At 46.2% G+C, this 25112-nt stretch overlaps 1 protein-coding gene across 3 annotated transcripts; it reads left to right on the forward strand.

Annotated features, from left to right (window-relative positions):
* The first annotated feature begins 5912 nt into the window (after nt 1-5912).
* On the forward strand, nt 5913-21635 carry RWDD3 (RWD domain containing 3). Of its 3 annotated transcripts, none has more exons than XM_040359974.1 (4): nt 5918-6120; nt 15039-15514; nt 18790-18905; nt 21260-21635. In XM_040359974.1, exons 1-4 carry the CDS (start codon nt 5976-5978, stop codon nt 21369-21371), a joined length of 849 nt encoding a protein of 282 aa, XP_040215908.1. In that variant the 5' UTR covers nt 5918-5975; the 3' UTR covers nt 21372-21635. The 3 variants fall into 3 exon arrangements, with proteins under 3 accessions (XP_040215910.1, XP_040215908.1, XP_040215909.1); XM_040359975.1 differs by having other exon boundaries at nt 5918-6084; XM_040359976.1 differs by lacking the exon at nt 18790-18905 and having other exon boundaries at nt 5913-6120; nt 21260-21357.
* Nucleotides 21636-25112: the final 3477 nt, after the last annotated feature.

The following is a 25112-nucleotide window of genomic DNA, read 5'->3' on the forward strand; positions in this document are numbered from 1 at the left end:
CTTGGGCAGGTACCCGGGCTTACAGGATGTCCTGAATCAGGCCAGGAAAGTCTGTGTGCATTTCCAAAGGTCATATAATGCCAGTGCTCGGCTGGCAGACCTCCAAAGGGAATACAACCTGCCCAAGAACCGCCTAATCTGTGACATGCCTCAATGCCTATGTCCTGCAGTGGTTGGGAAAATTTTCCCCCCATACAGGTCCTTATGAAAAAAAAGAATTGGCCCCAAAAAATAGGTGTGGCCCCTGGGGATCCTCTAGTATCCCTGTACCAATTTTGGTGTCCCTGGACACCATGGTTCGGCTACCACAGGGCCCTAAATTCAGGCTAGCTTGGCCCATTATGTTAATCTATGGCGCAGTAATGGTTGGAAACTTTGAGTGGCCACAGCTCGGGCCCGAAAGAGTCCGGGCCCCTGGACATGTTTGGGGCCCGAGCTGTGGCCCCTCAAAGTTCCTGACTGTGCGATAGATTAACATAGTGGGCCAAGCTAGCCTAAATTTAGGGCCCCCTTGGTAGCCTAACCACGTTTCCCAGGGTCACCAAACTTGATATAGGGAAACTGGAGGACCCCCAGGGGCCACACACATTTTTTTGGGGCCAATGCTTCATTTTAAGGGGGACCTGCATTGGGGTAAAATTTGACCGACCACCGTGGGACACAGGAATTGTATTCATATATTCAGTCCATGTATTCTCAATGCACAACTTTTTCATCCTCTTTGGTTGCAGGGGATCTGTCACTGGTTGCGACTGACACTTGAACATTATCTCCCTATGCAATCAAGCTTACCCTGTGTCCTTGGACACCATTGCTTCTGGTTCTTTGCCTCTGATCCCCCGGGTGTTAAACGTTCACGTATGTGATTAATTAGGGGGGTTTGGTTATCTGATTAGTGGACAGATGTACCATATATACTCGATTATAAGCCGACCCGAATATAAGCCAAGGCACCTAATTTTACCACAAAAAAAATGGAAAACGTATTGACTCGAGTATAAGCCTAGGGTGTCCATCTGCCTGCCTCACTGTGCCCAATCTTCCTACCTGATCTCCGGCTGTGTGTGACTAGACTGACGTTTAACATGGGAGTCTATGAAATGGGTGCCAAGCTTCGAAAAATCGTTGCTCCCTGGCCGTAGGTCCTCCGGAAAACAAGCTTTGCACACTTGTAGAGTAATGGGGCTACATGTATGCCAAGTTTGGGGTCCAGGGGACCTACGGCTGGCCGGCATCATGCGCACAAAGTTGAAGATGGACACAGACTCGAGTATAAGCCGAGGGGGGCATTTTCAGCACAAAACATTTGCTGAAAAACTCAGCTTATGCTCCAGTATATACGGTATGTCTTTTTTCTATATACGTATTTATATATTTACCTTGTGATTCTTTATTTTTCTTCTCTTTTATTCATCCACACTTATCCTCTCCTTCCCTCCCCCCCCCCCCTTTCATTTTTACTCCTTCCTTTTCACCTCCTCCCATTCACCCTTCCTCCCCTCTTTCCCTTCCTCCCCCCTGGTGTCCCCTTGCCACCATCCACCCCTTCCCCCCACCTTTACCCCCCTTTAACCTTCTTTCCCTCTCTCTTCCCCTCCCCCATTTTCTTCCCTTTTTTGCCTTCCACCTCCCCCTCCTTTTCCTCTTTTGTTGTTTCTTGATGTATGTTCTTGTCCACAGACCACCAGTTATACCCACTGCTAGAACATTGAATTTTTTTAATTTTAGTTACTGCACCATCAAGTGCCTCCCGTATCTGCTGTGGGGGGATTTACCTGTATTGGGTGCCTCTCTTTTGTGTCGTCTGGTGCTCCATTGGGCCTATATTTGTAAGCCATGCATGACAATATAAATCTCCCACATTATTACGTTTATTGCATAAAATCAGTTTTTCTAATGTTCAGACACATTTATGACCATGTTACTATGAGATTGTTTTTACTTATGTAGATGTTTATGGTTGACTCCTCCTGAAGAAGCAGCCAAAGCCAGGAAACATGCAGAGGAATACGTCAGGACATACATCTCCATTCCTCACAATACCTGTTCTTTGTGAACCATTTATATAAATTTTGCAACAACTGTTTTATGTACTGCTGTACAAAATGTTTTTAATTATGTTTACCTTCTTAATAAATTGACATTTTATACTTACTTTGGCCTAATCCTTGGGTACTGAGATTGTCCTCAACTCTCACAGTACCGCGGGGCAAATTTGGAGCAGCCCCCTGACACACACCCCCTTTCCAATATCCTAATACAAAGGATGATGGTACCCGCCCCTATCTCTAGACGTAACTAATTGAGGCAATATTCTATATTTTACGCTGAATAAGAGTCCATGTAGTACTGTACACAACAATGAAAGGGAAATGATCACTAACACACAAATAAATAAATAACACACAGAGTTTTTAGAGTTGAAAATGTTTTTATTGGCAGAATAAATCGAACATCAGATATACAGTTGACATATCACTTATAAGAAAGTGGTAATGAGCGCGCCAAATGGCTATCGCCTACAGCGGCGCTTGCACCCAAAGGTTTAATGAATAGGCTTGCGTTCAATTTATGTCAAACCGTAGAAGATCAGGAGGTAAAGAGAAAGGGGGAAGAAAGATAAAGGTAGAAAGGGAAGGAGGGAGGAGGAGGGGTCTGCAGGGAGAGCCTGGGATGGAAAGACAGTAACTTGGTAAATGAGGGGTATCCCTACATCATTATGGAAAGGTACACACTATGGGCCGGATTCAGGTAGATCGGCGCATTTTTAGGTGGGCGTAGCGCATCTCATATGCGCTACGCCGGCGTAAAGCAGAGAGGTAAGCACCCAATTCACAATGCAAATGCTCCCAACGTTGCACCGGCGTAGCGTAAATTCGTCGGCGTAAGCCCGCCTAATTCAAAGTAGGTGGAAGGTGGGCGCGATCCATTTAAATTAAGCGTGACCCCATGCAAATGATGGTCAGAACGAACGGCGCATGCTCAGAATCACGTCGAATAAACTCCCTAAGATACGACGGCTCAATGCCTACGACGCAAACGTAACCTACGCCCAGCCCCATTCACGTACTACTACGTAAACGACGTAAAATACGACGGCTGTTCCCTGGTCCATACCTTAACATGACTTACACCCGCTTTATGTGGCTTAACTATACGCCGGACGTAAACCTTACGCAAACCGCGTTTATTATGCGCCGGGCGCAAGTACGTTCGTGAATCGCCGTATCTCCCTCATTTGCATATTTGCAATGAGGCGGCCAGCGTAAATATGGGCCCAAGATACGCCGGCGTAGGAAAGTTACGCCGGTCGGAGGAAGCCTATTTTCAGGCGTATCTAGTTCTATGGGCACGGCGCACATTGACACTTACGCGGCGTATCTGTAGATACGTCGGCGTAAGTGCTACGTGAATCCGGGCCAGAGTTTTTAAAAAAATAGCTTAATCTAAATATTGTAAGTACTCTGAGTAGTGAGGAAGCCTACTTACTCCAAACCAAAAAATAATTAGGAATTCCCCCCCACCGCTGGCTACAAAGACAGAGACCCCCCCCCCGCCCAGACTGACAACCCACAAAACAAAATACTGACACCTTAGATTGACCCCCGTCCAACTGAAAGACCAGACTGAATCCCGCCACTAATACACGTCACCCCCAAAATAAAGACAATGATGACTGCTTTTTAGCGGCCTGCTTTTCCACCTCTATGGCAGTTGATGGGTTAAAATTGTGTCCTACCACAAGAGTAATAATGCAGACTGTGAAATTGTGTATCCCCTCTTATAATATTACAGGCCATGAAAATCTGTATCCCCTCTTATAATATTACAGGCCATGAAAATCTGTATCCCCTCTTATAATATTACAGGCCATGAAAATCTGTATCCCCTCTTATAATATTACAGGCCATGAAAATCTGCATCTCCTCTTATAATATTACAGCATCCAGACCCCCCCCCCCCAAACTACTGACCCCCACTCCCCTCATCCCACAAACTAAAAATTGACCTCCCACTACAAGATCCTCACCTTCCAACAACTGCCCCCCCCTCACTCACAAACCCCACACTAACAGACCCCCACTTCCCACCAAGAGAGACACACCTCTGAAAGATCATCACCTCTCAACTTATGTCCCCTGACCCCCACCCCTGTAACATGTGGCCTGCCCGTGACATGCTCACTGCGGCCCCCTGTGACATACAGACTGAACCCCCGAGACATACAGACTGACCCAGCCGTAACATACAGACTGACCCCCCGTAACATACAGACTGACACCTCCGTAACATACAGACTGACCCCCCCGTAACATACAGACTGACCCCCCCCATAACATACAGACTGAACCCCCGAGACATACAGAGTGACCCCCCCCGCAACATACAGACTAACCCCCCCGTAACAGACAGACTGACCCCCCCCGTAACATACAGACTGACACCTCCGTAACATACAGACTGACCCCCCCGCGACATACAGGCTGCCCCCCCATGACATACAGGCTTCCCTCCCTGTGACATACAGCCTGACCCCCCCCCCCCCGTGACATACAGACTGACCGCCCCCCCCCGTGACATACAGACTGACCCAGCCGTAACATACAGACTGACACCTCCGTAACATACAGACTGACCCCCCCGTAACATACAGACTGACCCCCCCGTAACAGACAGACTGACCCCCCCGTAACATACAGACTGACACCTCCGTAACATACAGCCTGACCCCCCCCCCGTGATATACAGACTGACCGCCCCCCCCCGTGACATACAGACTGACCCCCCCCTGTGACATACAGACTGACCCCCCCCTGTGACATGCAGACTGATCCCCCCATGTGACATGCAGACTGACCCCCGTGACATACAGACTGACGCCCCCACCGTGACATACAGACTGACCCCCCCGTGATATACAGACTGACCCCCCCCGTAATATTCAGACTACCCCCCCCCGTAATATTCAGACTACCCCCCCCCGTGACATGCAGACTGACCCCCCCCCCGTGACATACATGCAGACTGACCCCCCCCCGTGACATACAGACTGACCCCTGTGACAAACAGACTGACCCCCCCCCTGACATACAGACTGACCCCCCCCCCCCGTGACATACAGACTGACCCCCCCCCCTGATATACAGACTGACCCCCCGTGACATACAGACTGACCACCCCCATGACATACAGACTGACCCCCCCCGTGACATACAGACTGAACCCCCCGTCACATACAGACTGAACCCCCCGTGACATACAGACAGACCCCCCCCCCCCGTGACATACAGACAGACCCCCCCCGTGACATACAGACTGACCACCCCCCGTGACATACAGACTGAACCCCCCTTGTGACATACAGACTGACCCCCCCGTGACATACAGACAGACCCCCCCCGTGACATACAGACTGACCCCTCCGTGACATACAGACTGAACCCCCCGTGACATACAGACTGACCCCTCCGTGACATGCAGACTGACCCCTCCGTGACATGCAGACTGACCCCCCCCCCGTGACATACAGACAGACCCCCCCCGTGACATACAGACTGACCACCCCCCCGTGACATACAGACTGAACCCCCCTTGTGACATACAGACTGACCCCCCCTGACATACAGACTGACCCCCCCGTGACAAACAGACTGACCCCCCCGTGACATACAGACTGACCCCCCCCGTGACATACAGACTGACCCCCCCCCACCCGTGACATACAGACTTTGTGATGCCCATACAGCTTGTTGCTGTACCTTCGTTGCAACCAGCCTGTGTCCCCCGCTGTCATCCAGATGGAGCCAAGTCCAGGTCCAGGTTCGTTCAGTCTCGCTGTCTCTCCTGGATGCAGCCGATCAATCGGCATGTGAGGAGTTTATGTAACTCTGTTGTTTTGAGCTGTGTTCGTCGGCAGCAGTTCGGCGCTCGACTTCTGTTGTCTGAAATCGGCACATGCTCAGTAGCTGCATGGGATGCAGATTTTCATGACGCTACACCGGATCGGTGACATGGATGGGGGCTCCGGGGATTGCATGTCAGAGGCGGTGCTGGAGGAGATCTCCGTGCTCTCTGCCATATACTGTGAGCCGGGGGAATTTGAAGTTCTCTCACGTTCAGGTGAAAGACATTGTATCAGCTCTGATCTGTCACAGACTAGATAAAGCCATTGATTTCTCATTATATAATGTATGGATCGCTTTAATCCTTAACCTGGACTGACAGAGGGAGACCAGCAGTATACATAGATCCCTCCACTGATAATACAGTCAGGATCAGAGGAGCTGGACATTAAATCTGTCTAATGTGTATACAGATATATGTGTGTGTGTATATATCTATCTTTATATAGGTCTACATAGGTGTGTATATACAGAGATCTATATAGGTGTGTATACAGATAAATATAGATCTACATAGGTGTGTATATACAGATATATATGTGTGTATACAGATATATATAGATCTACATAGGTGTGTATATACAGATATATATATATATATAATGTATGTGTTTACAGATCTAGCTATATATATATATATATATATTAGGGGTGCAACGGATCAAAAAACTCACGGTTTGGATCATTCCTCGGATCAGAGTCACGGATCGGATCATTTTTCGGATCAGCAAAAAAAAATTGCTGCCTCACTTTGCCCCCAATTGCCGCCTCACTTTGCCCCAAATTCCCGCTTCACTTTGCCCCAAATTGCTGCTTCACTTTGCCCCAAATTGCAGCCTCGCCAGGGCGGAGGAAGTGAGAGGGCAGCCAGCAGGGCTGGATTTCCTTTCCCTGCCACCCCAAGGCCAGGCTCTGCAATGCAATCCCTCCCCACCAACCGAACCACCCCCCGGAGAATAGCAATTGGATGGCAGGGGCGGCACGGTTAGTTCAAATATTATTTGTATCTTTTTTTTTTTTTTATTACATTATCACTTTTTTTTGTAGCTTGTCGTTTTTTACTTTTTTTATTTTTGTATAATTTTCTTATTTTTAATATTTTTCTTCTTCTTTACTTTTTTATTACTTATTTTATTAATTGAATTATTATTTCTTATTTTTTTTACATGTAACTTTATTGCTATCACACAAAGAGAAAACAATTCCCAGTGTCATAGCAATTGGAGGCGACAGGTTCTCTTTGTTGACCCTGTCACCTCACCTAACAAGTTGTTATGCACGATCCCCGCTCACTGTACCACCCCAACAAATAGTAGCAAGGAGTCAGACCAAACTATCCAACCTGCATGATGCCAGTTCAGCCATTGGCATTTTCTCCCCATACACAGATAACAGTATTATTGTACTGTGATTGTCGGGTGCAAAAATGTATTAGTACTTTAATGTTAGCTTATGCAGAAGTTTGTGAAATTAGTCCTCACAGTTGAGATGGGAAGAGCACAGCTCACCCCTTTCACTGTGTGCTATTTGCGGCAGGGACGGAGACTCAGCAGCTGGGGGGAGGAGGGGGGGGGGGACAGAACCAGCCGGGAGAGGGGGGAACGGACGGACGGACGGCAGCACATTCTCTGCTAGAAACCAACTCACCGCCGTATGTTAAAACATCTTCACGCTGCTCGCACACAGCCCCACCTCCTCCTAACCCCACGCTGTGATAGACAGAACACATCAGCGCATTGGACACGCATTCTGTCTATCACAGCGTGGTTAGGAGCAGGCGGAGCTGTGTGCGAACAGAGCGGACACAATTTCAATGTGTTTTTTACTGCTTTGCTCTGCAGTCCCGCGGCACGCTGCGGATCACGTGTGTGCCGATCCAAAGTCATTGATCCGTGCGGATCACGGATCAATGACGATCCGTTGCACCCCTAATATATATATATATATATATAATGTATGTGTATGTACAGATCACTATATAGGTGTGTGTGTGTATGTATGTATGTATATATATATATAATCTCTTCATAGGTGTGTGTATACAGATATATTTAGATCTACTTAGGTGTGTGTGTATATACACACTGCTCAAAAAAATTAAAGGAACACTTTGAAAACATATCAGATCTCAACGGGATATCATGCTGGGTATCTATACTGATATGGACTTGGGTAATGTGTTTGGAATGAAAGGATGGCACATCATTTGATGGAAATGAAAATTATCCATCTACAGAGGACTGAATTAAAAGACACCCCGAAAATCAAAGTGAAATTTTTTTGCAGCATGCTAGTCCATTTTGCTGAAATTTCATTGCAACAACTCAGAATGGTCCTCAGTAGTTTGTATGGCCCCCCAAGTGCTTGTATGCATGCCTGACAACATCTAGGCATGCTCCTAATGAGACAACGGATAGTGTCCTGGGGTATTTCCTCCCAGATCTGGACCAGAGCATCACTGAGCTCCTGGACAGACTGAGGTGCAACCTGGCGACACCGGACGGACCGAAACATAATGTCCCAGAGGTGTTCTTTTGGATTTAGGTCAAATGAGCGTGGAGGCCATTCAATCAGTTTCTTCATCCTCCAGGAACTGGCTGCATGCTCTCACCCACATGAGGCCGGGCATTGTCGTGCACCAGGAGGAACCCAGGACCCACTGCACCAGCGTAAATGCTGCAGAAATCTCTCTCCACTGAGTCTGGATGCAACCATTTTAACTGTCATGGGGGTCAAGTGCTTGTATACATGCCTGACAACATCAGGGCATGCTCTTAATGAGACGACGGATGGTGTCCTGGGGTATTTCCTCCCAGATCTGGATGAGCAAGTTTGGGGTGAAGGAACTTGACTGGCCTATCATTATTCTTCCACTTCACAATTATGTGCCACTTTGTGTTGGTCTATCACATAAAATCCCAATAGAATACATGACAAAATGTGGGAAATTTTAAGGGGTATGAATACTTTTTCAAGGCACTGTATATACAATCACTGGCCACTTTATTAGGTACACCTTGATAGTACCAGGTTGGACCCCCTTTTGCCTTCAGAACTGCCCTAATTCTTTGTGGCATATATTCAACTAGGCGTTGGAAACATTCCTCAGAGATTTGGGTCCATAGTGACATGATGGCATCACGCAAATGCAGATTTATCGGCTGCACATCCATGATGCGAATCTCCCGTTTCACCACATTCCAAGGGCCTATTATTGGATTGAGATCTGGAGGCCATTGGGGACAGTGAACTCATTGACATGTTCAAGAAACCAGTAGTGAGATGATTTGATCTTTGTGGCATGGTGCATTATCCTGCTGGAAGAAGCCATCAGAAGATGGGAACACTGTAGTCATAAAAGGATGGACATGGTCAGAAACAATACTCGGGTAGCCCCTGGCGTTTAAATGACGGCCAATTGGTACTAAGGGGCCAGAAGTTTGCCAAAAAAATATCCCTCACACCATTACACCACCACCAGTCTGATCCATTGATACAAGGCAGGAAGGATCCATGCTTTCATGTTGTTTACACCAAATTCTGACCCTACCATCTGAACGTCGCAGCTGAAAAAAGAGACTTGTCACACCAGGCAACGTTTTTCCAATCTTCTTTTTGCCCAAGTTTGATGTGCCTGTGCTAATTGTAACCTCAGTTTCCTGTTCTTAGCTGATAGGAGTGGCACCCGGTGTGGCCTTCTGCTGTAGCCCTTCTGCTTCAAGGTCCGATGTGTTGTGTGCGCCCTGTCTGACATTGTATCTAACCTTACAGGGCACCTAGGGAGATATATGTACATTATCCCTTTAGGAGCTGAATACTGTTAAAAAAATGATACTGTAGCTGCTGACTTTTAATGTCAGGATGCTTACCTATACAGGGATCCCACCATGTCGTTACCTCCACCATTACCATTCGGCTCTTTGGTGCTGCCGTCGCCATTCATTGTAATGGAAATTGGCAGTGAAGCCTTGTGGCTTCACAGCGGCTCCCTACAACGCATGGTTCGAATTCCAACTATGGCACTACCTGTGTGGAATTTGCATGTTCTCTCTGTGCCTGCATGGGTTTTCTCCCAGGTATTCTGGTTTCTTCCATACTCCAAAGACATGCTGGTAGGTTAATTGGCTCCCGTCTAAATTGGTCCCAGTATGTGTATGCATGAATGTGAGCTAGGACAGGGGTCGACAAGTTATTACAAGTTACAAGTTATTACCACCAGATGAGTGAGCTGGCGCCATCTGGTGGTGGCCGTTGGTATTACAAGTTAAGCATTACAAGTTAACCACTTCAGATCCGCGCTATAGTAAAAATACGTCTGCAGCGCGGACCTGAAGTGCCAAGTGGCCGTGTTTAAACGGCCTGCCGTTTCTCTGCTGAAAGCGCGTCCCCGCGAGCGCGCTTCTGCAGAAAACTGTGTTGGCCGTGTCCCTCGGACACAGCCAATCACAGATCGTGCTGAATGGCCAATCACAGCGGCCATTCAGCACTCGATCTAGCTGTCCAATGAGAGATGATCTCAAATGTAAACAAATGAGATCATCTCTCATCGCCGGCTATCTCTCCTCACACACAGACCGCGTGTGAGGAGAGAGAGATCTACAGTAAGAATACAGTGATAAAAAAACCTAAAGAGTGACACAAACACTGCCCACAGTCCCTGCCAGTGCCACCTTCCAGTGCCATCAGCCAGTGCATTCTCATCAGAGCCACCTGCCCCTGCCATCAGAGCCACCTGCCCCTGCCATCAGTGCCACCTGCCCCTGCCATCAGTGCCACCTGCCAGTGCCGCCTGCTCGTGCCATCTGCCATCAGTGCAATCTGCCATCAGTGCCACCTGCCAGTGCAATCTGCCATCAGTGCCACCTGCCAGTGCCACCTGCCAGTGCCATCTGCCCGTGCCATCTGCCCGTGCCATCAGTGCCATCTGCCATCAGTGCCATCTGCCCGTGCCACCTGCCATCAGTGCCACCTGCCATCAGTGCTACCTGCCATCAGTGCTACCTGCCATCAGTGCCATCTGCCCGTGCCATCTGCCAGTCCCATTTGCCATCAGTGCCACCTGTCAGTGCCATCAGTGCCACGTGCCATCTTTTGTCATTGCCAACGATGGCTAAAAGATCTTTTTCACTTAAGGAGGCATACGAAATTATTGCGGCCGACGAGAGCAACGGGGAGCTCTGCGATTCGGATTCCTCCGCAAGGTCAGACGCCAAATCTGATGTTGACTATGAGCCGGTAGTTAGCAGTGAAGAGGAAGAGGAAAAAGAGGAGGAAGAGGAGGAAGAAGAGGAAGAAGAGGAGGAAGACGAGGAAGAGGAGGAAGAGGGTCCGCCCGCCAGACGAAGGCGTATTGCTAAGGAGGCAGTGCCATCCACCAGCACTGCTGTGCCATCCACCAGAACCGCTGTGCCATCCACCAGAACCGCAACACCTCGTCAAGCAAGATCACGTACCAGTAGGTCCCATGCCAGCCTTCCCTATTCCCTTCAGAACCCCTTGTGGCTTCCTCCTAATTCAGGAGAAGCCAACATTCCCCCTTTCACTGCCCAGCCAGGAGTCAAGGTGGACACAGAAAATTTTGCCCCAATAGATTTTTTCAATTTAATTTTTACTGAGGACATGCTTGCCTCAATTGTTTCCCAGTCCAATCTCTATGCCCAACAATTTATTTCCAGTCACCCCACATCCTATTATGCCCGTCCCTTCCAATGGAGACCCCTAACAGTGGAAGAGTTTAACATTTTTTTGGGCCTTGTATTCTGTATGGGACTAAATCATAAAAGCCAAGTACGATCATATTGGTCAAAACGCCCCATCTACCACATGCCCGTCTTTTCCTCAAAAATGCCCAGGTCCAGATATCAAATGATCATGCGATTCCTACACTACAGTGATAATACCCAGTGCCCTCCCCGAAATGACCCAAATTTTGACAAACTTTATAAAATTCAGCCACTACTTGATTATTTTTCCCAAATTTTCCCCCAGTTGAGATAGGCACTGGTACAACAGGTGTGATCATTTTTTTTATGATTTGCACCATAGCTTGTAGACTCTCTAACTTTCACAAAGAGCAAATAATATCCACTAATTTGGGTTATTTTTACCAAAGACATGTAGCAGTATAAATTGTGGCCAAAATTTATGAAGAAAAATTAATATTTTGCTAAATTTTATCGCATAAACTAAGAAAAATTCATTTTTTTTCAAAATTTTCCGCCTTTTTTCATTTATAGCGCAAAAAATAAAAAGTCCAGAGGTGATCAAATACCACCAAAAGAAAGCTCTATTTGTATGAAAAAAGGACAAAAAATTCATTTGGATACAATGTTGTATGACTGAGTTATTAACATTCAAAGTGTGAGAGTGCTGAAAGCTGAAAATTGCTCCGGGAACGAATGTGGTTTAAGTGCCCAGTAAGCAAGTGGTTAAACAGCAATTCTAATGTCATTTTTCACTATTTTCACTGCCATCTTCTTCCCTCTAATTAGAACCCCCAAACATTATATATATTTTTTATCCTAACACCCTAGAAAATAAAATGGCGATCGTTGCAATACTTTCTGTCACGCCGTATTTGCTCAGCGGTCTTACAAGCGCACTTTTTTGGGAAAAAATTACACTTTTTTTAATTAAAAAAATAAGACAACAGTAAAGTTACAGTAAAATTCATACCCAACATGTCACGCTTCAAAATTGCGTCCGCTCGTGGAATGCCGACAAACTTTTACCCTTTAAAATCTTCATAGGCGACGTTTAAAAAAATCTACAGGTTGCATGTTTTGAGTGACAGAGGAGGTCTAGGGCTAAAATTATTGCTCTCGCTCTACCAATCGCGGCGATACCTCACATGTGTGGTTTGAACACCGTTTACATATGCGGGAGCTGGTCACGTATGTGTTCGCTTCTGCACGCAAGCTCGTCGGGACGGGGTGCGTTTTCTGGCTCCTAACTTTTTTAGCTCGCTCCTAGATTCCAAGCAAATTTGTCATACCCTAAGTTAGGGACTTTAGATTGTTAACTCTTTGAGGGCAAGGACTGATGTGAATATACAATATATACATCAAGTGCTGCGTAAATTGTTGGTGCTGAATAAGTACCTGTAATATGTAAGACACAAGCAGGCAATTAATAAACATGAGGGTACATATGAATGTCACCAGTAAAAATGACAGAGGATTAGGTGAAACAGCGGGCATGGCAGTTTAAAGTGTGACTTGGCTTAAGCCAGGATAGATGGAGCGATTTTTTTTTGGAAAGAAAATCTCTTGATCCCCCATCAAAAAAAGTCAGTGTTAATGGGGGAATCCCTCCCGCTGGAAGAACATAGTGAATACTGCTAGCGGCCATAATAGCTGCTTGCAATATTTGCATGTAAAAATTTGACAGGCTAGTTGTACCCACATTGATCGATTTAATCAACTTGGGTAGAATCGGCCTGCCAAAACATTGTTTGGTCCCTGCTGAACCAGCCGAGATTCTATCTACAGGCAGCTTAAAGTTTTTGTAACCCTAAAAAAATTATTTTAACCTGTTCCTTTAAAGCATATTATACAGCACAGTGCTTGTGCTGTGTAATTTGGCAACTTGTATCACCTGAAATACCTGACTGATTCTGCCTGGCTATGCCCTCCCCCCTGTAAACTGACCACAGTTTATTATGGCTGCTGAGCCCTAACACTGTGGTCAGTTTACGTGCCTCTGTCATCTGCAGCTCTGCTCTGTCTTCTCTCCCCCCTCCCCATCCCTGCCTGTTAGCCTATACCAGTGCCCACCCCCTCCTTCTGCTGCTTAAATAACTAGAAAATACACATAATGCTGCAGTGTCTGTTCTTTGTAAAAACTATGCCTATTACTACCTGCTTTCAGAGCGCCATTTGGCGCTCACGTGACTCCTCGTTATTCCCCTTCTCCCCGGCTGATGTCTCGCGTATCTCTTCCTCTCCTCTCCTCCTCCCGATTGATGTTAGCGGGGGATTCTTGGCCTCTCCCACTCTACAAGTCAGATCGGGAAAGGGAGCAGCAAGGAGTAACGTGAGCGGTGCTGTGAAATAAGATAATAATGGCCATCTTTTTTACAAAGAACATACACTGCAGTGTAGGACGCTTTCTAACAGAGGGGATTGTGTGTAGTTTACAAAGTGGCTTAACAAACACTTTAACCGCTTCCCGACCGCCGCATGTAGATATACGTCGGCTGAATGGGACGTACAGGCACATTGGCGTACCTGTACGTCCCTGCCTAGACGTGGGTCGGGGGTCCGATCGGGACCCCCTCCGCTACACGCGGCGGTTGGATTCCCTCGGGGAGCGATCCGGGACGACGGCGCGGCTATTTGTTTATAGCCGCTCCGTCGTGGTCGCTCCCCGGAGCTGAAGAACGGGGAGAGCCGTATGTAAACACGGCTTCCCCGTGCTTCACTATGGCGCTGCATCGATCGAGTCATCCCTTTTATAGGGAGACTCGATCGATGACGTCAGTCTTACAGCCACACCCCACTACAGTTGTAAACACACACTAGGTGAACACTAAATCTTACAGAGCCCCCTGTGTTTAACTCCCAAACTGCAACTGTCATTTTCACAATAAACAATTCAATTTAAATGCAATTTTTGCTGTGAAAATGACAATGGTCCCAAAAATGTGTCAAAATTGTCCGAAGTGTCCGCCATAATGTCGCAGTCACAAAAAAAATCGCTAGTCTGATAGCATGAAGCTGAGTGTTATACAGTAAGGGTGCAGGACTGGAAAACTCCTGACAATAGAAAATGGTCTTAGGATTAAGTGTCAACTCAAATTTTTCGGGGGATCAATGGCTACCTGGTTTCTAGAATTTGTCAGTCCTTATAAACTATACACATTTTAAAGCATGCGTTAAAGCACAGCGCTATGTATTATATCTTTTTGGTAACATAAAAAGATAGTACTTCCCCACTGTGCCTGAACATAAAACTAATTTTCTTCTATTTTGATGGTAGAGTTCCTGTAACTTTGAACTGTCCATTAACATTTGATTCTTGAAGTCCTTAGCAGAAGACGAATGACTTGAAGAGCTATTGGAAAATGTAATTTTCCTCTGATTTATTGCTGTCGGGATATCACATTGTGGTTGATTGAGTTTCCATGTTTTGCAGAGAGTGGAATAACAGTAATGATTCAGACAAGCGTGCAGCAGCTAACAGAATCAGAAATTCGTCTACGACTCATATTTGATCTGCCAGTTACATATCCATCCACCCTACCAAATGTATCTGTCAGCTCGGAAGAACTTACCAGGGTGCAGTGTAAGGAGCTCAGAGACAAATTACTTGGCCAAGCCGGCCAGCATCTCTCAGAGCCGATGATACATGACTTGGTCCTGTGGGCGCAACAGAATCTTAACACTCTAATTGGGGATTCCATTTCGGATGAAAACCACCCTCTGTCAGCAGGCACCATGACTGACGAGGGCACCTGGACAATGCTTTTACATTTAGATCACATGAGAGCAAAGGACAGATATATCAGGACAGTAGAAAAATGGACTTCTGATTTAAACCTGACTGGAAAACTGATGTTCATGGGCAAAATAATTTTAATTCTTTTGCAAGGAGACAGGAGTAGTTTTCGGGTGAGTAGTGAAGCTCCTTTTCTCCATTGCCCAGGGCTTAACACAAAGCAGAAAACTCCAAACTTACTAAAGTAAACCTGTCACAAATCTGAGCAGTTCAAAACTGGAAACTATGATGAAAAAAATGTGTACCCAGGATACGTAGAAGAAAATATTTACATATTCATAACCAATAGTAAAATTACTTTAAAACAAGACCTCAATCACATACGTAGCTCTAGGCACTGTGGAGGAATTTATCTTTAAAATTCACAACTGGGGCACTGTTATTTTCACATTATTTTCAATGGCAGCAGAAACTGTCAGCCTTCTAGTGTAAAGAAACACTAGGGCCCAGATTCTCAAATTCGTTACAACGGCGCAACACCATTTGCGCCGTCTTAAGTCTTAATCTGGCCCCGGGTATCTATGCGACTGACAGGCGTAAGGCTCTTACGCTGTCAGATCTTAAATGCAATTTTTTTTCCCGCCGCTAGGTGTCGCTGACGTCGTTTTCCCCGTCGCTTATGTAAATTAGCAAATTACGACGATTCCCGAACGTACGCGTGCTCGACGCAGAGAATTTACGTAGTTTCCGTAGCCTTTCCGACGCGTAAAGTTGCCCCTCGGTCTATGGAGGCGCAGCCAATGTTAAGTATGGCCGTCGTTCCCGCGTCGAAATTTTAAAAAATCGACGTCATTTGCGTAAGACGTCCGTGAATGGCGCTGGACGCCATTTACGTTAACGGCTAAGCAAATGACGTCGGTGCGACGTCATTTAGCGCAATGCACGTCGGGTAATTTACCCGACGGAGCATGCGCAGTACGCTCGGCGCGGGAACGCGCCTAATTTAAATGTGCCCGCCCCATTTGAATTGGGCGGGCTTGCGCCGAGCGCTTTTACGATACACCACCGCAAGTTTACAGGTAAGTGTTCTGAGAATCAGGCACTAACACTGTAAACCTGCGGCGGTGTAACGTAAATTACATACTTTACGCTGCCCAGGAGCAACGTAATTGTATGAGAATCTGGGCCTAGGTGATTGTAAGCTGTGAGGACTGTAACTTGACCTCAGAGTTTTGGTTGTGATCTTTGAGTACAAGTAGCTACAGAGGTCAGTAATGACTTTATTTTAAAGCTCTTTTACTGCTTGTTAAAGGGGTTATAAAAAATGTTTAAGGTGTTAGCATCGCCCTCTCAGCCCCCCTTTACTTATCTGAGATCTCATTCGATCCAGCGCCATGCATGTCTGCAGCTCTTCTCTTTCCTCACTTCCAGGTCTTGCTGGCTTTGCTGGGGCATCGGAACCCATTGGTCCCCAGTGCTACCAATCAAAGCCAGTGACAAGGAAGTGGGGGGCCCACTGTCTGTGTCAATGGACGCAGCAGAGGGACTCGGGTGCCAGCGCGCACGCGTGCCACCATGGGGAGTGGCTTCCCACGGGGGCACTAGCCAGAGAGGAGGTGCCAGGAGTGCCGGCGGGGAACCCAAAAAAAGGAGGTTCCCATCTGCTCTGTGCGATTCCTTCACACAGAGTAGGTAAGCATAGACATGTTTGTTGTTTATTTTAAAATTTTCCTTTACAACCCCTTTTAAGAAAACAGTAAAGCGGTAGTAAACTTGCACATAATGTTAAACTCACGTGAAAACGAAGCCTTCCAGTGCCAAGCTGTCACTGCTGCAGGTGCTTCCATCTTCATCCGCTCTTCCTTCCGGGTCCACGGATTCCAGCTGTGTGACTGGCCGGAGCCATGAAGACGTCACTCCTGCGCATGCGGGTGGGAGCTGCCATTTACAGCACAGGACTCTGAAGGAATGGTCTGGGTGGCCGTTCCTTCGGGGGGCTTGTGCCGGGAATGTCACTGGCTGCATGCACAGCAAATATCTCCTAAATGGTGCATGTTTAGGAGATATTTACAGTACTTATAGCTTTTCTTTCTCTTATTTATGAACATTGGGTATGTCTTATGAACTGATAGCCTTGGTTGTTATTCTAACTTAACATTTCCATTGTTTTACATGCAGTCCCGGTGCCCTGTCACTGAGGGGGGACCACCTACCTTGGAGGTGTCGCTGTTTCCCCCCTCAGTATTTACCATTTGCCACGGGAGGGCCTAAACCCCTGGTGTGTTGGGGAAAGTCAGTTAGAGGTAATTTATGCCCCCCTTCCCTGGCGTGTATGCCTGCTGGGCCCTCCCGTGGTGGATCTAGTACTTCAGTATTTTATTGGCTTTAGCTAGCCTAGTGCTGGCAACTGGGCTTTTGTGTTGGAGTTTACTTTTTCCTTCATGACCCAATTTGGGTAACCACCATTGGGATGATCTCGTCTCCTAATGGGGGTGACCCAAATGCCACATGGTTGAATAACTACTGTTCTTTTTCCTTTTGGTTTACTTATGTATTTTTATTTTGTATTATGTACATGTCTCCTATTCGGTTTGTGGCTTTGTTCATTTGTCATGATTACTGTGACATGTTATGCCGCGTACACACAATCATTTTTCGGCATGAAAAAAAAATATGTTTTTCGGCATATAGAAAAAACAACGTTTTTCCAACTTCATCATTAAAACGACATTGCCCACACGCAGTCGTTTTTAAAAAATGCTCTAGCAAAGTGCGGTGACGTACAACACGTACAACGGCACTATAAAGGGGAAGTTCCATGCGGATGACGCCACCCTTTGGGCTGCTTTATCTGAATTCCTGTTAGTAAAAGCCGATTCGCGCTTTTCTGTCTGTTACAGCGTGATGAATGTGCTTCCTCCATTACGAATGGTAGTTTTACCAGAACGAGCGCTCCCGTCTCATAATTTGCTTCTGAGCATGCGCGGGTTTTTAACGTCGTTTTAGCCCACACACGATCATTTTTTACAACCCGAAAAACGACCTAGTTTAAAACGTCGTTAAAAAATGCAGCATGTTCTAAAAAAAATTTTTTTCTTTTTTCAGAACCCAAAAAATGATGTGAAGCCCACACACGATCATTTTAAATGACATTTTTTAAAAACAACGTTTTTTTCATGCCTAAAAATGATCGTGTGTACGCGGCATTATTATTCTTAAATAAAGATTATACAAGTGGGGCCATGGTCAACTGTATCAGGAAAAACTAAGATTTGCATATAAATTCAGCTACCTATATCTGAAACTACAGTTTTTTTTGTTTTGTTTTTTTGCTACGTGGTTTTCCCCAATAAAAAAAACTATAAATAACCATAAATACCTAGATTGTACTCTTAAAATACCATGTTGAGTTTACTCTCTGTTTTTGTGTTTGGGGTCTGTCCTACAGGAGTATTTGGTCCTCAATAAAAGCTGCAAGGTAGATGTGGACTCCAGTGGGAAGAAATGTAAAGAGAAAATGATCAGTGTTTTATGTGAAGTTAAATTACCACAAGTGCAGAAGAGGTAATTTGCCTTACCGATAAACAGCATTAGTGCTTTTAAAGGCTATAAATCTTAAATTTATCTTAAGGTGTTATGAGCAGCACAGATAGATGGATGTTTTTTTAACCACTTAAGCCCCGGACCTTTAGGCAGCTAAATGCCCAGGCCAGGTTTTGCGATTCGGCACTGCGCCGCTTTAACAGAGAATTGCGCGGTCGTGCGACGTGGCTCCCAAACAAAAACCCATTCCCCTACAGTAAGAAACACTATGCAGGGAACACTTAACCCCTTACAGCGCCACCTAGTGGTTAACCCCTCTACTGCCAGTGTAATTTTCACAGTAAACAGTACATTTTTATAGCACTGATCGCTGTGAAAATGACAATGGTCCCAAAAATGTGTCAAAAGTGTCCGATGTGTCTGCCATAATATCGCAGTCACGGAAAAAATCACTAATCGCCGCCATTACTAGTAAAAAAATAATTATAAAAATGCCATAAAACCATCACCTATTTTGTAAACGCTATTACTTTTGCGCAAACCAACCAATAAACGCTTATTGCGATTTTTTTTTTTTTTTACCAAAAAATATTTAGAAGAATACGTATCGGCCTAAACTGAGGGAATTTTTTTTTTTTTATATATATTTTTGGGGGATATTTATTATAGCAAAAAGTAAAAAAGAATGCATTTTTTTCAAAATTGTCACTCTATTTTTGTTTATAGCGCAAAAAATAAAAACCGCAGAGGTGATCAAATACAACTGAAAGAAAGCTCTATTTGTGGGGAAAAAAGGACGTTGATTTTGTTTGGGAGCCACATCGCACGACCGCGCAATTGTCAGTTAAACCAACGCAGTGCCGAATCGCAAAAAGTCGCCTGGTTCTTTAGCTGCAAAATGGTCCGGGGCTTAAGTGGTTAAGAGGCGTTTCGCAATACAAGTTTTTTTTTTTTAAATCCTGACTTGGTTTGCAAGTGTTGTCTCGCAAAACGAGCAGGATTCAAGCCTCTGCAGTGTGCAGCACTGTATTTGGCCTGAGGTGCGGTGGCGCCGGTGACACTTGGAGCTGTTTTTAAATACTCTGAAACACTAGGAAATACCCCGTTTCCGAGCTTTTCCAAGGGTTTCTGACTGCATCCAAAAGGTCTCTCTGGCGCCCCCCACCTCTGGCCACATGCGGTATTACATGTAATAGAAGTCAATGTGGAACAAAATATCTTCATTTCCATTGACTTCTATGGGGAAACTCGCTTTGATATCAAAACGAGTGCTTTGGATTACAAGCATTCTCCTGGAACGGATTATGCTCGTAATCCATAGTCTCTACCTTTTCTGCTGCTATATACACCCGAGTCTTGATTTGACCACCTTGTGTTTTTAGCATTGAATCCTACATGACAGCATTTAATTTCTGTGGCCCAGATTCAGAAAGGACTTACGACGGTGTAGCGCCATGTACGCCGTCGTAAGTCCTAATCCGAGCCGTCGTATCTATGCGCCTGATTCTTAGAATCAGTTACGCATAGATATCCATTAGATCCGACAGGCGTAAGTCTCTTACACCGTCGGATCGTAACTGCAATTTTTTTCTGACCGATAGGTGGCGCTTCCGGCGAATTCCGCATCGAGTATGCAAATTAACTAGATACGCGAATTCACGAACGTACGCCCGACCGACGCAGTAAAGTTACGACGTTTACGTTAGCCTTTTCCCGGCATATAGTTGCCCCTGCTATATAACGCATAAGTGCGGCGTACCAATGTTAAGTATGGCCGTCGTTCCCGCGTCAAAATTTGAAAAAGTTAAGTTGTTTGTGTAAGTCGTCCGTGAATGGGGCTAGACGTCATTTACGTTCACGTCGAAACCAATGACGTCCTTGCGCCGTACTTTGGAGCAATGCACACTGGGAAATTCCATGGACGGCGCATGCGCCGTTAGGCAAAAAAGTCAATCAAGTCGGGTCACAGTAGATTTACATAAAACACGCCCCCCTGATCCAAATTTGAATTAGGCGGGCTTACGCCGGCCGATTTACGCTACGCCGCCGCAACTTACGGAGCAAGTGCTTTGAGAATACAGCACTTGCCCGTCTAAGTTGCGGAGGCGTAACGTAAAGCGGATACGTTACGCCCGCACAAAATTACGCCGCTGACTGTGAATCTGGCCCTTAGTTTGTTCTCTAATACCATCTTTGATTATGTCCTTACTATTTTATTTAGTGGATGTGTACATTTTCTATTTAGAATGTTGACATGGCCTCGGTTGGCTTTTTAGTACTGTATGTACAGTTTGCTTACTGTCAATAAATCTTTTGTAAAAGAAAAATAGTTCTGCCTGAAGTTCATCTTAAATTTGCATTTCCTCTCATTACAGACTTTCTACATTTGAAATAAAGGTATATCCATCGGTTAGTGAATTGGAAAGAGAATTTGAGGCAACTGGACTCTCATTTGTTTTTACAGACTATGTGCAAGGTATTTTATGAAGACTGGAAAATGGGTCTGAACAGGACGGAAACATCCGTATTAAAATGTTGTCACAGCTACATAGATTTCTAGGAAGACGTATTATTGGAGTGATTTTCTACGCTTCTGTTGATATTTCACTTGGAAACTTATTCAGATTTGTAAATTCATGGAAGAAGTTTAACTATACATGACAGGATATAATTTGTTGTCTGTTCCATACATGTTCTCATATTTTTCCAGATTTGTCATCTTTTATTAAAGTTATGCTTGGTTACATGAAATGCTTTATTCTAGAAATTTACATATCATCTACAGTGACAGCTCTGCTCATTTCAAAGTTTTGTTTGACGTACAGTATTCTTTAACACAGTGTTGAGGAGCATAAGTCACAGATTTTAAAGAGACATGGTCAATTTACCCATTCAGGGCCCCTAACCCACTGATACTCACGTATGTGACCTCTTCCCTTTGTGAGGATGCTTGAATCTAGCAAACAGTAGCTAGACCCAAGAACAGTCACATGAGAATGAAGTCATGGCTCCCCATAACTTCCACCACCAGCCGACACTAAGGGCTAGATTCACATAGAACTGCGGCGGCGTAACGTATCGTACATACGTTACACCGCCGCAAGTTTTCATCGCAAGTGCCTGATTCACCAAGCACTTGCATGAAAACATACGCCGGCGGCCTCCGGCGTAAGCCCGCGTAATTCAAAGGGGCGTGTGCCATTTAAATTCGGCGCGTTTTGAAATTCCCGCCGTGCTTTGCGCAAAGTGACGTCATTTTTTCCAACGGCGACATGCGTAGCGTACTTTCGTATTCCCCGGACGTCTTACGCAAGAATTTTTTTTTTTTTTAATTTTGACGCGGGAACGACGGCCATACTTTATACAGCACATACGTGGGCTGTGTAAAGTTAGGGCAGGTAAAACGACGACTAAAATTGCTACGGGAAACTAGACTAGCAACGACGTACCGAATGCGAAAAACCGTTGTGGATCGCCGTAAAACCTCATTTGCATACCCGACGCTGGAATACGACGCAAACTCCACCCAGCGGTGGCCGCGGTATTGCATCCTAAGATCCGACAGTGTAAAACAATTACACCTGTCGGATCTAAGGGCTATCTATGCGTAACTGATTCTATGAATCAGTCGCATAGATACTCTGAGAGATACGACGGAGTGTCTGAGATTCTCCGTCGTATCTCTGCTGTGAATCTGGCCCCAAGTATTCTGATTCCTCCATGGGGGGCAAAAGTCCTTGCCAGTCCAAATACATTAGGTCTATGGAGAAGCCCTGCTCCACCTATCTCTGGATATGAAGATCAAGGTAAGTTGCCATGCAAAGTAAGCTTAAGTTTGGTGGCTCCACTTTCCCTGGCTGCTAGCCAAGAAGTAAATTCTCCCTCTGCATCTGTTGGTATGGTGTTTTATTTAAAAGCTGGACAGATTTGTAGAAAGGGCCAAGGAGCCTTGTGCAGATGTGGTGGATGCATTTGTGAGATAACTCTATTCCAGGGTTTGACAAATTTACTTGGAATCTAGGAGCCAGCTAAAAAAGTTAGGAGCCAGAAAACGCGCCCCGTCCCGACGAGCTTGCGCGCAGAAGCGAACACATACGTGAGTAGCGCACGCATATGTAAACGGTAATCAAACCACACGTGAGGTATTGCCGCCATCGTTACAGCGAGAGCAATAATTCGAGCTCTAGACCTCCTCTGTAACTCAAAACATGCAACCTGTAGATTTTTTTAAACATCGCCTATGAAGATTTTAAAGGGTAAAAGTTTGTCGCCATTCCACGAGCGGACGCAATTTTGAAGCGTGACATGTTGGGTTTTAATTTACTTCAGGGGCGCGTCGCCTGGCCGACGAGACTGCCAGGCCCTCTTGTAGGGCCAGCCACCGACACGAACAGTGAGCCCGACTTCCGGAACGGAACCGTAACATATAAGTACACTCGTAGGGCCCGAACCACATCCAGAGGATGCAAAGTGGCCTCCTCTTGGCATTTCGGCCGAGGACATAAGGATGGAAGAACAATGTCCACATCCAAGTGAAAAGCCGAAACGACCTTAGGGAGAAAAAACGGCTGCGGCCGCAGCACCACCTCATCCTTACGGATGACCAAGCAGGGAGCCTTGCAAGACAAGGCCGCCAGAACAGACAGACACCCGTCTGATCGAGGTAATTGCTACCAGAAATAAAATCACCTTTTGTGACAATAAACAAAAAACCTCCCGAATGTCCTCAAAGGGAGCATCCCGAAGCACTGAAAGGACTAAATTCAAGTCCCATGGGGGTAATGGAGGGCGCACCGGAGGGGCCACCTACCAGACCCCCTGACCCAACGTACGCACCCAGGAGTGCGATGCCAAGGGTCGCTGCAAGTAAAAACAGCCAGAGCAGAAATCTGGCTCCTAACCGTACGTAAGGCGAGAGCCTGAACCACTCCCTGCTGCAAAGACAGCAGAATCCTGTACACAACGCATGTTCGAGAGTGCCAGTTCATCTCCCCACACACAGAGAAGTAGGCCTTCCATGTATGAGGAAAAAACCCACGTGAGGTAGACTTCCGTGCAGGCAGCACGGTAGAGACCACCGAGCCCAATAGGCCTTGGTCCTTAAGCCCCTGGCTCTCAACAGCCACGCCGCTAAGGCTGGTGGCTGTGAAACAGGGTGGAATATCGGACCCTGTAACAGAAAATCAATTCCCAGGGGAAGACGCTAGGGGGCGTCTGCCACCAGACGCACCTGGTCCGCGTACCAGAAGCGACGCGGCCAATCTGGGGCAATCAGGACCGATAGAATCCCTACAGCTTCCACTCGAGGAAGAAGCTTCCGAGGAGGGAAGGTGTAAAGTAGGCAACAGTGACCCCAAGGAGCCACCAACGCGCCTGAAGGGGCGGGCGCCCCCCTTTCGGGTCACGGCGCATTCGACCAGGGCGATCGGGGCCTCTTGGGCTTTCCGACACCAAGCCTCTGTGTTACAGGTGTGTAAGGCTGCGACCTGGTCGTTGGTCCACACTTTTTCAAAGTTTTATAAGGTGGATGTGAGTGCATCTTCTGATGCCTCCTTCGGCCTCAGGGTGTTACAGGCGGCAGTTTAAGGTTGGAGTTCCTCCGTTGAGTAACTCCAGTTTTTGTTTGGGGTGTAACCTGTTTTTGCTGTGTTATTTTTCCCACCCCTCGAATTTTTTGACACTGCTTGGGGACGTCCCTAAGGTCAATGAAGGCTGTGTCCGTCTATGAACGAAAGAGAAAAAAGGATTTTTGTACTCACCGTAAAATCCATTTCTCTGAGTTCATAGACGGACACAGCACCCACCCCTCCTTTGTTTGTACTGCTTGTTACGAACTAAGGCTGCTAGAGCAGGGTGTGGGTTATGCCTGGGGGAGCAACGCCCCCTGGGAGGAGCGGCATGAAGGAAAGGTTTTTTTTTTTTAAATCAAACCAAAGTTTAATGAGCATGTAAAAAAAGGGTTACAGACAGTGTTCTAGTCGGTGCAACATGCACCACAAGCAAGGATACATTGCAATGTCAGGTGCGCAGACTTGACAGACGAGGTAAATGAAAACATGTAACATGTGAAAATGTAGAGCAGCACATGAGGACGGGGTAGGTCGGAGGTGAAGGTCACAGCCCAACAATACTCAACAGGTACATATAAGGGGTGTTAAGCAGAGGGGGTAGTGCAGGTGGAGGCATCTCCCAACCATCTATCCCAAATCTTGTTATATTTACCAGGGC

This window comes from Rana temporaria, chromosome 7 (assembly GCF_905171775.1).
Source record: "Rana temporaria chromosome 7, aRanTem1.1, whole genome shotgun sequence".
Lineage (NCBI taxonomy): Eukaryota > Metazoa > Chordata > Amphibia > Anura > Ranidae > Rana > Rana temporaria.

Excerpts from the sequence above, each read along its gene's own strand:
- RWDD3 (XM_040359974.1), top strand. The coding sequence starts at position 5,976 with ATGCAGATTTTCATGACGCTACACCGGATCGGTGACATGGATGGGGGC. Across the intron at positions 15,515-18,789 it reads GAGACAGGAGTAGTTTTCGG|GAGTATTTGGTCCTCAATAA; the intron begins GTGAGTAGTGAA and ends TCTGTCCTACAG. Across the intron at positions 18,906-21,259 it reads TTACCACAAGTGCAGAAGAG|ACTTTCTACATTTGAAATAA; the intron begins GTAATTTGCCTT and ends CTCTCATTACAG.